Genomic DNA, 15,204 nt, shown 5'->3' on the forward strand with positions numbered 1-15,204 from the left:
ATAGAAACCTGTCTTAACAGAGAGAAGAGAGAGCTATGTATGAAAATTTTATACAATCATAGAATTCTATGAAATTTTATATGAGATTCTTAATTTCTACCATTTGGATATTGAAATGATTTCATCTTTTGATTTGATATATTTTGTCTCTTACATTTTCAATATGTTGGCTTTGTGATTTAATTTTCTGTAGGTTGAAATTCTTGAAAATGAAATTATTCAAGAAAAGCAAAGTCTTCAGAATTGTCAAAATTTAAGCAAAGATCTAATGAAAGAGAAAGCTCAGCTTGAAAAAACAATTGAAACACTCAGAGAAAATTCAGAGAGGCAGGTTGGTATATTTTACTTCAGCAGTTGTTTTATTGATTTCTTTTTTTAATTTATTTATTATATATAAGTCAGTATATTTATTATAAGTATTTATTTATTATATATTATATATATATGTATTATATATAAATATATTCAGACACACCAGAAGAGGGCATCAGATCTCGTTACAGAAGGTTGCAAGCCACCATGTGGTTGCTAGGATTTGAACTCAAGACCTCTGGAAGAGGGGTTGGGGATTTAGCTCAGTGGTAGAGCGCTTGCCTAGGAAGCGCAAGGCCCTGGGTTCGGTCTCCAGCTCCGAAAAAAAGAACCAAAAAAAAAAAAAGACCTCTGGAAGAGCAGTCAGTGCTCTTAACCACTGAGCCATCTCCCCAGCCCTAGCAATTGTTTTAAAGTGAATGTTTATATGCCATTATAAGGACATCGAATACAACATTATAGATTTCAAACTAACTACAATAGCTCCCCATTACACATAAGTTTGCCTCACTGTCACCTACAGTCTGTCACAGTCCAAAAATGGTCAGTCATTTAATGTTTACAGCTGTTTCCAAAAGTCAGTGTGTAAATTCTACGTTATCTGTCATTCTGAGTGGTGTCATAAAATCTTGTCAGTTCCTCCTGTATTCACTACCTGCCAATTACTACTAATTACTCTTGTGCCACAGTGGTTTCATTCAAGTTACCCTTATTTTACCTAATAATGGCCCTAAATTGCAATTCATATATGTCAGAGAAACTATTGAGTGCTTCCTTAAGATGAAAAGTTTATACACCAAGTTATATGATACCCTTACTGTGCCTAATACTAAACTGTTGTCATCACTGTGTGTGGAAAAAAAACAGTACTGTAGATTGAGAACTGTTTGTTGTCCTAAGTATCCATGGGGGATTTTGAAATGAATTCTATCTGAACAGGGAAGAATTGTACTATTATTTTACATATTCAGTACTGCATACTTAGAAAATTTGAAGAGAAGCTTAGAAATTTTTAAATTGCCAGTTGGCTTAATAATAATTCATTATAAATGTTCTTCAGTTCCTACACATATCAGATATCTGTAGACTAGCCCTGCAGTTTTAAAGAGAAGTTGGAGAAAGTACATGGTACTGCCACCCCAGTAACAAGGGAGCCATGTGATGGCAGCAAACATCTTGAACACTTACAAGTTTGAAACTCATATCAAGTTATGCTATAATTGGATAAATTTGTTTTTGGATGTACTAGGTCATTTTGTTTCTATGTTACCCAATTGAAACTCTGCTTGGAAATGATGAAGCCTATACAAAAGCACTCACTATCTATCCACCTTGTGTGGGCCACATAAAAATTACTTAATGAAAATGTATGCCTTAATGTCTTTAAGGACATTTGAAGTTTGTTAATTCTAAATAATCTGAAGATCATTTAAATTGTAAAAGTAGCCATTCCTTCACATGTATTTGAGTGACCTGACAGTACATATTCAAAGTGGTCTTTCAGTAAATATTTGTCACATTAAAGCAATAAGCTATAGATTCTAGTATCCATGTTATTTTCTTGTTAGTTTTTCTAAGTTTAAAAACTATATTTATTCATTGTAATTTTACATTTTTTCCAATTAGATTAAAATATTGGAGCAGGAAAATGAACATCTCAATCAAACAGTGTCTTCCTTACGGCAGCGTTCCCAGATTAGTGCTGAGGCGAGAGTGAAGGATATTGAAAAAGAAAATAAAATTCTCCATGAATCTATCAAAGAAACAAGTGGAAAACTAAGCAAGATTGAATTTGAAAAAAGACAAATGAAAAAGGAATTAGAGCTTTATAAAGAGAAAGGAGAGCGAGCAGAAGAACTTGAAAACGAGTTGAATCGTCTTGGAAAGGAGAATGAATTGTTGCAGAAAAAGATAACTAATTTAAAGATTACATGCGAAAAACTTGAGACATTAGAACAGGAAAATTCAGAGCTAGAAAGAGAAAATAGGAAATTTAAAAAAACTTTGGATAGCTTTAAAAACCTTACATTTCAGTTGGAATCTCTAGAAAAAGAGAATTCCCAACTTGACGAAGAAAACTTAGAGCTGCGAAGGAGCGTGGAGTCTTTGAAGTGTGCGAGCATGAAGATGGCCCAGCTCCAACTGGAGAACAAGGAGCTGGAGAGTGAGAAGGAGCAGCTCAAGAAGGGCTTGGAGCTCATGAAAGCCTCTTTCAAGAAGACAGAACGCTTAGAAGTTAGCTACCAGGGACTAGACACAGAAAATCAAAGACTACAAAAAGCTCTAGAAAATAGCAATAAAAAAATCCAACAATTAGAGAGTGAGCTACAAGACTTAGAGATGGAAAATCAAACATTACAAAAAAACCTAGAAGAACTGAAAATCTCTAGCAAAAGACTGGAACAACTAGAAAAAGAAAATAAGTCATTAGAGCAAGAGACATCTCAACTTGAAAAGGACAAGAAACAATTAGAGAAGGAAAACAAACGACTCCGACAACAAGCAGAAATAAAAGACACCACCTTAGAAGAAAATAATGTGAAAATTGGGAATTTGGAAAAAGAAAACAAAACTTTATTCAAAGAAATTAGTGTATATAAAGAGTCCTGTGTTCGTCTAAAAGAACTAGAAAAGGAAAATAAAGAGCTTGTGAAAAGAGCAACTATTGATATTAAAACCTTGGTTACATTACGTGAGGTAAATATAGTTACCTAAGCTTAAGGCAAACATGTTTATATTTGTAGCCCACATTTTATTGAACCTCAGTAACTCTGCTATCTTTTCTATAGTTGAGTACAATTTTGGAACTAGAACTAGAAACAACTAGGATTGAATCTCTGCATTTAATCTCAGATCTTTCAAATTCCAAAGCTCTGTGATGTTTGAGAAGCCGGAGAATGAAAATCGGGTTCAACTTAAATTTCAGCATTGAACTATTGAAACTCTTTCATTTAAAAGATCTAATTGTGGGGGTTGGGGATTTAGCTCAGTGGGAGAGCACTTGCCTAGGAAGCGCAAGGCCCTGGGTTCGGTCCCCAGCTCCGAAAAAAAAAAAAACCAAAAAAAAAAAAAAAAAAAAAAAGATCTAATTGTGATATCCCCTGTAATATGTGATGGGTTCATACATTAGATAATTGCTCCCTTTTTTTTTTTTTCAACACATGAGTGCTTCATTAAAGTCCATGAGTGTGTTGGAGGTTCCCTCATGGTTTTCAAACCCATGTTGTGTGTTTACCAGGAAAGAGTTTCTTTTAGAAACTCTTTTGTAACATTAGCATTATAAAGAAGTACTAACACACTTTAGAAGTACTAAAAAAGAGTTTATTTCTATTAAAACTTTTTTTCAAAAATTTTGAGCAAGAAAAGATTTTTAAGAAATGATTTCAGTTTGTAATATACTGCTTCACTACCTTTTGGAACAAAAGGAAGAATCTGTCACATTTCTTATCTGGTTCAAATTATGTCTTCTTGGGCTATAGTAATTAGAATCTTGACTGACATTCTTTTCTCAATACTTGAATGAGTTGTACATTCTTTCATTGTTTTTAAAATAAGGATTTAGTCAGTGAAAAATTGAAGACGCAACAAATGAACAATGATCTGGAGAAATTAACTCATGAGCTTGAGAAGATAGGTTTAAATAAAGAGCGGCTCCTACAGGATGAGCAGAGCACTGATGACAGGTGAGTGGTATGTGGAGAAAGTTCTGTAAGATGTGGACTGAAAGAGGAAAATATATTGAAATGCAATTAATGTATGAAAATGATGTGGAAAGTAAAGATTTGACAAATCATATAAAAATCCTATTTAACTTTATTAATGGTTGATACAGATTTCTTTTAAATTTCTGTTCTTTGTTAATCATAGTCTTTTAATTAGGATTAATGCAATTTTTAAGAAACATCTACAGAGCTACGTATTTCAGGTAGACTAAAGATCTACTCTTTTTTTTTTTCTTTGACCCAATTGGTAAGGTATAATTGCCCACTTAAACATACAAAGCCCGGTACCATCCATCCCTTAAGGTACCATCCATCCCTTAAAAACATTAGTAACCTGTAAATACACAGAGCAGAATCTTAACATCACCTGCCATCTTGTCCTGCCACGGCTTCTCTCTCTAAAGATCTACTCTTAAGAACAGTTTTATGGGTCAGTAAGATGGCTCAGTAGGGGTCTTCAATAACAATAAGGGAAGAATGCTCACATATCGTGAAAATTGAACAATGCTCTACTCAATGATAACCTGGTCAAGGAAGAAATAAAGAAAGAAATTAAAACTTTTTAGAATTTAATGAAAATGAAGGTACAACATACCCAAACTTATGGGACACAATGAAAGCTGTGCTAAGAGGAAAACTCATAGCTCTGAGTGCCTGCAGAAAGAAACAGGAAAGAGCATATGTCAGCAGCTTGACAGCACACCTAAAATCTCTAGAACAAAAAGAAGCAAATATACCAAAGAGGAGTAGAAGGCAGGAAATAATCAAACTCAGAGCCGAAATCAAGTAGAAACAAAAAGGACCATAGAAAGAATCAACAGAACCAAAAGTTGGTTCTTTGAGAAAATCAACAAGATAGATAAACCCCTAGCCAGACTAACGAGAGGACACAGAGAGTGTGTCCAAATTAACAAAATCAGAAATGAAAAGGGAGACATAACTACAGATTCAGAGGAAATTCAAAAATCATCAGATCTTACTATAAAAGCCTATATTCAACAAAACTTGAAAATCTGCAGGAAATGGACAATTTCCTAGACAGATACCAGGTACCAAAGTTAAATCAGGAACAGATAAACCAGTTAAACAACCCCCATAACTCCTAAGGAAATAGAAGCAGTCATTAAAGGTCTCCCAACCAAAAAGAGCCCAGGTCCAGACGGGTTTAGTGCAGAATTCTATCAGACCTTCATAGAAGACCTCATACCAATATTATCCAAACTATTCCACAAAATTGAAACAGATGGAGCACTACCAATTCCTTCTGTGAAGCCACAATTACTCTTATACCTAAACCACACAAAGACCCAACAAAGAAAGAGAACTTCAGACCAATTTCCCTTATGAACATCGACGCAAAAATACTCAACAAAATTCTGGCAAACCGAATCCAAGAGCACATCAAAACAATCATCCACCATGATCAAGTAGGCTTCATCCCAGGCATGCAGGGATGGTTTAATATACAGAAAACCATCAACATGATCCATTATATAAACAAACTGAAAGAACAAAACCACATGATCATTTCATTAGATGCTGAGAAAGCATTTAACAAAATTCAACACCCCTTCATGAAAAAAGTCCTGGAATGAATAGGAATTCAAGGCCCATACCTAAACATAGTAAAAAGCCATATACAGCAAACCAGTGGCTAACATTAAACTAAATGGAGAGAAACTTGAAGCAATCCCACTAAAATCAGGGACTAGACAAGGCTGCCCACTCTCTCCCTACTTATTCAATATAGTTCTTGAAGTTCTAGCCAGAGCAATCAGACAACAAAAGGAGGTCAAGGGGATACAGATCGAAAAGAAGAAGTCAAAATATCACTATTTGCAGATGATATGATAGTATATTTAAGTGATCCCAAAAGTTCCACCAGAGAACTACTAAAGCTGATAAACAACTTCAGCAAAGTGGCTGGGTATAAAATTAACTCAAATAAATCAGTAGCCTTCCTCTACACAAAAGAGAAACAAGCCGAGAAAGAAATTAGGGAAACGACACCCTTCATAATAGACCCAAATAATATAAAGTACCTCGGTGTGACTTTAACCAAGCAAGTAAAAGATCTGTACAATAAGAACTTCAAGACTCTGAAGAAGGAAATTGAAGAAGACCTCAGAAGATGGAAAGATCTCCCATGCTCATGGATTGGCAGGATTAATATAGTAAAATGGCCATTTTACCAAAAAGCGATCTACAGATTCAATGCAATCCCCATCAAAATACCAATCCAATTCTTCAAAGAGTTAGACAGAACAATTTGCAAATTCATCTGAATAACAAAAACCCAGGATAGCTAAAACTATCCTCAACAATAAAAGGACTTCAGGGGGAATCACTATCCCTGAACTCAAGCAGTATTACAGAGCAATAGTGATAAAAACTGCATGGTATTGGTACAGAGACAGACAGATAGACCAATGGAACAGAATTGAAGACCCAGAAATGAACCCACACACCTATGGTCACTTGATTTTTGACAAAGGAGCCAAATCCATCCAATGGAAAAAAGATAGCATTTTCAGCAAATGGTGCTGGTTCAACTGGAGGTCAACATGTATAAGAATGCAGATCGATCCATGCTTATCACCCTGTACAAAGCTTAAGTCCAAGTGGATCAAGGACCTCCACATCAAACCAGACACACTCAAACTAATAGAAGAAAAAACTAGGGAAGCATCTGGAACACATGGGCACTGGAAAAAATTTCCTGAACAAAACACCAATGGCTTATGCTCTAAGATCAAGAATCGACAAATGGGATCTCATAAAACTGCAAAGCTTCTGTAAGGCAAAGGACACTGTGGTTAGGACAAAACGGCAACCAACAGATTGGGAAAAGATCTTTACCAATCCTACAACAGATAGAGGCCTTATATCCAAAATATACAAAGAACTCAAAAAGTTAGACCGCAGGGAGACAAATAACCCTATTAAAAAATGGGGTTCAGAGCTAAACAAAGAATTCACAGCTGAGGAATGCCGAATGGCTGAGAAACACCTAAAGAAATGTTCAACATCTTTAGTCATCAGGGAAATGCAAATCAAAACAACCCTGAGATTTCACCTCACACCAGTGAGAATGGCTAAGATCAAAAACTCAGGTGACAGCAAATGCTGGCGAGGATGCGGAGAACAACTCCTCCATTGTTGGTGGGGTTGCAGACTGGTACAACCATTCTGGAAATCAGTCTGGAGGTTCCTCAGAAAATTGGACATTGAACTGCCTGAGGATCCAGCTATACCTCTCCTGGGCATATACCCAAAAGATGCACCAACATATAAAAAAGACACGCGCTCCACTATGTTCATCGCAGCCTTATTTATAATAGCCAGAAGCTGGAAAGAACCCAGATGCCCTTCCACAGAGGAATGGATACAGAAAATGTGGTACATCTACACAATGGAATATTACTCAGCTATCAAAAACAACGACTTTATGAAATTAGTAGGCAAATGGTTGGAACTGGAAAATATCATCCTGAGTGAGCTAACCCAATCACAGAAAGACATACATGGTATGCACTCATTGATAAGTGGCTATTAGCCCAAATGCTTGAATTACCCTAGATGCCTAGAACAAATGAAACTCAAGACGATGATCAAAATGTGAATGCTTCACTCCTTCTTTAAAAGGGGAACAAGAATACCCTTGGCAGGGAAGAGAGAGGCAAAGATTAAAACAGAGACTGAAAGGACACCCATTCAGAGCCTGCCCCACATGTGGCCCATATATATACAGCCACCCAATTAGACAAGATGGATGAAGCAGAGAAGTGCAGAAGTGTAGATCTCTCCTGAGAGACACAGCCAGAATACAGCAAATACAGAGGCGAATGCCAGCAGCAAACCACTGAACTGAGAATAGGACCCCCTTTGAAGGAATCAGAGAAAGAACTGGAAGAGCTTGAAGGGGCTCGAGACCCCATATGTACAACAATGCCAACCAACCAGAGCTTCCAGGGACTAAGCCACTACCTAAAGACTATACATGGACTGACCCTGGACTCTGACCTCATAGGTAGCAATGAATATCCTAGTAAGAGCACCAGTGGAAGGGGAAGCCCTGGGTCCTGCTAAGACTGAACCCCCAGTGAACTAGACTGTGGGGGGGGGCGGGCAATGGGGGAGGGGTGGGGAGGGGAACACCCATAAGGAAGGGGAGGGGGGGGATGTTTGCCCGAAACCGGAAAGGGAATAACACTCGAAATGTATATAAGAAATATTCAAGTTAATAAAAAAAAAAAAAAAAGATGGCTCAGTAGGCAAAAGCTGAGGCCAAGCCTTATAACCTAAGCTTGATTCTCAGGACATACATGGTAAGAGAAATCAAATTTTGCAAGTTTTCTTCTGACCTCCATACACATACTGTGGCACACATGCTCTTACACATGTGCACACCATGTGTACACATTCACACACATATATACACAAACAAATGTAATTGAACTTTTTCTATAAGAATATTTGAAAAAAGAAAAAAACCGAACAGAAACCAAAGCTGGGTAGTGGTGGTGTACACCTTTAATCCCAGCACTCAGAGACAGGCAGATTTCTGAGTGTAAGGCCAGCCTTGTCCATATAATGAGTTCCCGGACAGTCAAGGCTACACTGAGAAACCCTGTAACACTTGTTGCCCTGCGGAGAACAGGGGGATTCTCTTCCAGCAACCATATGTTACTCTAGTTGAATGGATCTAACACTTTTCTGACCCCTGTGGGCACCAGGCATGGATATGTCTATAGACATATTTATATTCAGGCAAAACACATACCATAAAGTAAATCCATCTTAAAAATATTTAAATTTAAAAATAAGTCAGACAACTATTATTAAATTAATTTTCTAAGGAAAATTTTGTATTTGATTTAATCAGAATGTTAATTGCTAATTTAATTGACTATCTTAAATGGGTGCCAAATATGTGTTATTTTTTATTCAGATTACCTATATTTATGAAACGTTATTTCATGTTGTTGGCAAAGCATGTAACCAAAGTAAGTAACAGTTTCATTAAGATTCATGAGCCCAGTTTAGATGGACCCTTTTTAAGGCTTACTACGTTTTCCCAAACCTTAATTAATACGTAGCCAGTATATTTGTTAATACATGAATGTATAAATAAATTTGTCTCCAAATGTTTTGACACCTAGTGACAAACTATATTATTCTTATGCTTGAATAGTAGGTACAAACTTTTGGAATCAAAATTAGAATCCACTCTTAAGAAGTCTCTTGAAATAAAAGAAGAAAAAATCGCTGCTTTAGAAGCTCGGTTAGAAGAGTCTACAAATTACAATCAGCAATTGCGCCATGAACTTAAAACAGTAAGTTTTATCTTAGTAGTTTTATAAGTACTTGGACCAAAAAAGAGAGAAAATAAAAACTCACATGAATTTATATTAGTATTTTATTCTATTTCATGTATTTGGTAGTATACTTAAACAGATGTTTGTCATAGGGAAGTGCTACAATTTTCTCAATTGTTTTCAGGTTCCTCTTTTTTATGGGATATTTTTAATTGCATATTTAATATATTTACATTTCAGATATTATCCCCTTCCCCCTCTGCCATGTCCCCTCTTCCCCTATTCCTGTTTGTCTGAAGATGCTCCTACTCCTACCTCAACACCCTGGCATTCCCCTACACTGTGGAAACCAGCCTTCACAGGACCAAGGGCTTCTCCTCCTATCAGACAATACCATTCTATGCTACTTATGCAGCTGGAGCCATGGGTCCCTCCATGTGTACTCTTTGGTTGGCAGTTTAGTCCCTGAGAGCTGGGGGAGGGGGAGGGCCATTGTCTGGTTGGTTAATATTGATATTCTTCCTATAGTGTTGCAAAAACCATCAGTTCCTTCAGTCCTTTTAACTCCTCAGTTGGGGTCGCTGTGCTCAGCCCAATGGTTAACTGCTAGGATCTTCATCTGTATTTGTCAGGCTCTGGCAGAGCCTCTCAGGAGACAGCTATCTCAGGCTCCTGTCAGCATGCACTTCTTAGCATCTGCAATAGTGTCTGGGTTTGGTGGCTGCATATGGGATGGATTCCCGAGTGGGGCAGTCTCTGGACAGCTTTTCCTTTAGTCACTGCTCCACTCTTTCTCCCTGTATTTCCTCCCATGAGTATTTTGTTCCACCTTCTAAGAGGGAATGAAGCATCCACACTTTGTACTTCCTTCTTCTTGAGCTTCACAGGATCTGTGAATTGTTTCTTGGGTATTCCGGGCGTTTGGGCTATTATCTACTTATCAGTGCATGTATATCATGTGTGTTCTTTTGTGGCTGGGCTATCTCACTCAGGATGATATTTGCTAGTTCCGTCCATTTGCCCAAAAATTTGATGTACTTACCATTTTTAATACCTAAGTAGTAGTCCATTGTGTAAATTTACCACATTTTCTGTATCCATTCCTCTGTTGAAGGACATCTGGAATCGTTCCAGTTTCTGGCTACTATAAATAAGGCTACTATGAACATAGTGTAGCATGTGTCCTTGTTATACGTTGAAACTTGTTTTAGGTACATGCCCAGGAGTGGTATATAGCTGGGACATCAGGTAATACTATGTCCAATTTTTGGAGGAACCCCCAGACAGATTTTCACAGTGGTTGTACCAGTTAGCAATCCCACCAACAATGGAGGAGTGTTCCTCTTTTTCCACATCTTCACCAGCATCTGCTGTCAACTGAGTTTTTCATCTTAGCCATTCTGACTGGTGTGAGGTGGAATCTCAGGGTTGTTTTGATTTGCATTTCCCTGATGACTAAGGATGTTGAACATTTCTTTACGTGCTTCTAAAGCCATTTAATACTCAACAGTAGCTCTGTACCCTAATCGTTAATAGGATTATTGGGATCCCTGGAGTCTAACTTCTTGAGTTCTTTGTCTATATTGGATATTAACCCTCTATTGGATGTAGGATTGGTAAAGATCTTTTTCCAATCTGTTGGTTGCCATTTTATCCTAAGGACAATATTCTTTGCCTTACAGAGCTTTGCAGTTTTATGAGAGGTCCTATTTGTTAATTCGTGATCTTAAAGCATAAACCATTAGTATCCTGTTCAAGAAATTATACCCTGTGCCTAGCTGATCAAGACTCTTCCCCACTTTCTCTTCTATTAGTTTCAGTGTATCTAGTTTTATGTTGGCAGTCTTTGATCCACTTGGACTTGAGCATTGTATGAGGAGAAAAGAGTGGTTCAATTTGCATTCTTCTACATGTTGACCTCCAGTTAAACCAGAACCATTTGTTGAAAATGCTGTCCTTTTTCCATTGGATGGTTTTAGCTCCTTTGTTAAAGATCAAATAACCATAGGTGTGTGGGTTCATTTCTGGGTCTTCAATTCTATTCCATTGATCTACCTGCCTGTCTCTGTACCAATATCATACAGTTTTTATCACTATTGCTCTGTAATACTACTTGAGGGCAGGGATGGTGATTCCCCCAGAAATTCTTTTATTGTTGAGGATAGTTTTCCCTGTCCTGGGTTTTTGGTTATTCTAAATGAATTTGCAAATTCCTCTTTCTAACTCTATGAAGAATTGAGTTGGAATTTTGATGGGGGATTGCACTGAATCTGTAGATTGCTTTCAGCAAAATGGCCATTTTGACTATATTAATCCTGCCCATCCATGAACATGGGAGATCTTTCCAACTTCTGAGCTCTTCTTCAATTTCTTTCTTTAGAGACTTGAAGTTCTTGTCATACAGATCTTTCACTTACTTTGTTAAAGTCACCCCGAGGTATTTTATATTATTTGGTACTGTTGTGAAGGGTGTCATTTCCCTAATTTCATTCTCAGCCTGTTTATCCTTTGAGTAGAGGAAAGCTGCTGATTTGTTTGAATTAATTTTATTTCCAGACACTTTGCTGAATGTAGAGGGCCGCAATAACATTCGCCACCACTAGATGGCGCTGGCTTCCACTGCGCCCCACGTGGAAGGCCAGGTCAGTCAAGATGGCGCTAGCCTTTACCGCGCAAGCCGGCTCCCTATGGGGAGGTTAACTGTGTGCGCATGTGCAAGAGTGCCTTCTTGCCAGGTCTTTGCCCATTTCTGGGGCGTACCTGATGAGGTCATGAGTAAGCAACCAATCAGGTGTGGGTGCGTGCACGGGGATAAATAGGGTGCGTCTGGGGCGCAAGCGGGCTTCCACCATGAGAGAGGAATAGACAGGAATAAAAGTCACTCATAGTAAGAATTTCTATGTCTCGTGCTCCTTGTCGGTAGGGGAAGTCGTCGTGGGACATCTGGTGCCAAACCGGGATAAAAACATCGCCGGTGCCACACGGGAAGCCTCCATTTCGTGGGAGAAATTCAGAAGCTATGAGTGGGGTAAGACCCTGAGAGACCATGGCTAGCCTTGATCTGCTCCAACTCTTACCACTGCCGGACGCGGCAGGTGCCGCTGGGGTTGCTCTGGCAACCCTCGGGCTTTTTCTATTGACCTTTGAGTTTCTAGCTACCACCAAACGGCTTCAGAGGTCACGTGGGAACTGCTCAGTTAAAACAACAAAGCGGAGAGCGTTGGGGGAAAGAAAAAGATGGTCAGAAACAGGGGGTAGTGAAAAGTTGCAACGAGAAAAGGAAGCTGATCGATCTCAAGTAGCAGTCCCCTCCAATTCGGAGGTGAAATATTGGGGAAAGAATGCCCCGGTAGAGAAGGGAGGAGGTAAAAGGAACACAGTATGTTGGCAGAAAAACTTTCTCTTGGTGCTTATAAAAGGTGTACTTAAGCTCTGGCGCCGGCTCTCGGGAAGCCGCGGCGTCCGTGCGCTGACTCGACAGCTTTACAGAGTCATGCTGATCAGATTTGATCGAGGCAGACCGCCTGAAAATTTATTCAGGAGAATCAAATAAAAGGACATCTCAGTGCCCGTGCACAGCCTGATGGAGTTTATGTAATTGGGTTGTGAGTAAAAATATTCAGGGCTGTGTTTCACTTCCATACCATTGGCAAATGTCGGTCGTGCCGCTCAGATAATATATCTTAGTATCTTACAGGAATTGGGTTTCAACACGTTGGTAGACTAGTCCAGGAATTGAGACAATCCATCGCCCATATCAACTCCACCCGAGTGGATAGTCACCGTGGACACCATCTGGTTTTTTCCCTCTTTGTCTATTGTTTGTCTCTGGTGCACCAGGATGTCTCCATGTCTGTCAGTTTATGTCTGTGATTTTTGTTTCTCGTTGTTTAAATGTTTTACGTTTCATGTTCAAAAGAAAAAATGGTAAAAACCTTATCTGCCGGTCGTACACACCTTGACTTGGTTTTAACTCGGTTCAAAAGGGAACAAATGAATAGAAAAAGGTTTCAATCAGGTCTTTAAAGCCCTGTGCCTAGAGCCAGGTGTCTAGATTAGCTGGAGGAGCGGCTTAGAAGCTGGCTAAGCGTCTACACGGGCTGATCTTAAAGGCGCTAACAGCTTCTCAGCCTTTTTGGTACAAGAGTTGATAGCTGTTTCTCTTAGAAAAACCCCTGACTGGTTAATTGACTCAACAGGTGACAAGGTACATCTCTTAAAATCATAGCTAAAAAGGTAAAAATGGTGTTTGGTGCATATATTAAGATATGTGTAGCCACTTCAATTTTGTTTCTCATTGGTTTTAAATGTATAAATATGCTCTGCTTGCCTTGGTTGTGGACTATTGGCTTTCAAGTTATTGGATATGGTTAAAAAAGGTATAATATTGGTAACAGAAAGTTGGCTTAAAACTGTAATTTAGATGAAGTAATTCTAGATACACGTGACATTGGGCCACCCTAGTGAGACAGGTCTAAATTGAGGTAATGTTTTTATGGAATTCTTATGCTAGAAACCAGGCTTCTAAAAGAATTTAGGACATTGTCTCGAAAGGTATTGGAGACCACGCCATTGTGCGTTCAAATGTAGAATTGATAGTCAAACTTTACAACATAATAGATAGACTTGTGGTGCCTTAGAGACTAGATTGTTGGGGGTTGACTTTTGCTTTCCATAGGTGTGGCTTGCCCTGAAGTTATCTGTATTCTAATGCTAATTTCCACTGCCCGGAGAACAGCTGCCTAGTCACATACTAAGAGCTCAGGTGACCTTGTGGTGGTGGTCTGCTGTTACAAGGAGAATTTAAGATTGTGATTAAGGATTGCCAGTGTTACATTGACTAACTCAAATTTATTTATAATTGAGGAAAAATCAAACAGGTAGAGATTGTATTGGATAGAGATTGTTACAAGATTTATAAAGGATTGATGAGGTTTTAGAACTTATGAGAACATTACAGCCAGTTTCCTTACTCCAACTGCCATTTCAAGATAGATTTACAGGATTGTTTTTATGCAGTTTGTTTACATCCTGGCGATTGTGAGTTTTTATTTTTGTGAGCTTGCTTATAATTTTAGAGAGCCCATAGAGTGATATCATTAAAAGTGGCTAACAGCCTTATATTATATAATTTTGTTGCTTCTTCAATGTAAGAAGTTAGAACATTAAATCTTTCAGTATATATAGAAATTTTTACTACAAACATTTGCTCTCAGAATGAGCTTTAATATTTGGGGAGTAGCTGTTGCACTACTCCAAAAAAGAATATTTGAAGCTAATGTTAAGCTTCTAAAGATATGTTAATTGGCTAAGTACCTCCCCTTACCAGAGGACTTAGATCTTTGTTATGAACATTGGAGATAAAACTTCAGCTGTGTTAATACAGAATTGTAGGCTAGAGTCATAGAAGTATTTTAAAAAGTAACCTGGTAAAACATACCTTAGTCCAAACAACAATATAATTGGTTATTACAAAATACTGATATTTGGCCTATTACATATACAAATTTCAGACAAAATTGATAACTTTACTCCTTACATGCTTTTGTATTTACTGTAAATTTGTGCATACAACCCATAGAATATGCGCTTCCACTGTTTTTTAAATGTTAAAAAATCAAGCTTTCAATTCATATACTGATAGCCAATGTGTGGCTTGTGGTTTTACAATTGATTAAAAGGTTTTCCTTTTTTTTAGATACTACTAGCCCTCAAATTTTACAATTACTTAATGTTTTATTAGAGGCAGGTTTTCTACTTGAAATCAGTGAGTGATTCCAGTGTAAATTGTCTGACAACTTACTGTCCTTTCAGTGCTCTGGCTCAGAGAACTAAACAAAACCATAGACCCA

At 38.0% G+C, this 15,204-nt stretch overlaps 1 protein-coding gene across 3 annotated transcripts in view; it reads left to right on the top strand.

The window, feature by feature from the left end:
* Window positions 1-15,204, top strand: part of Ccdc88a (coiled-coil domain containing 88A) — a 160,564-nt gene that overhangs the window by 98,977 nt on the left and 46,383 nt on the right. For all 3 annotated transcript variants that reach the window (XM_032916264.1, XM_032916263.1, XM_032916262.1), the window contains 4 exons: window positions 194-331; window positions 1,939-3,009; window positions 3,868-3,995; window positions 9,229-9,370. In XM_032916264.1, the coding sequence (XP_032772155.1) occupies window positions 194-331; window positions 1,939-3,009; window positions 3,868-3,995; window positions 9,229-9,370 (1,479 nt within the window). The remainder of the gene's footprint in view (window positions 1-193; window positions 332-1,938; window positions 3,010-3,867; window positions 3,996-9,228; window positions 9,371-15,204) is intronic.

The sequence above is a fragment of the Rattus rattus genome, chromosome 11, assembly GCF_011064425.1.
Source record: "Rattus rattus isolate New Zealand chromosome 11, Rrattus_CSIRO_v1, whole genome shotgun sequence".
NCBI lineage: Eukaryota > Metazoa > Chordata > Mammalia > Rodentia > Muridae > Rattus > Rattus rattus.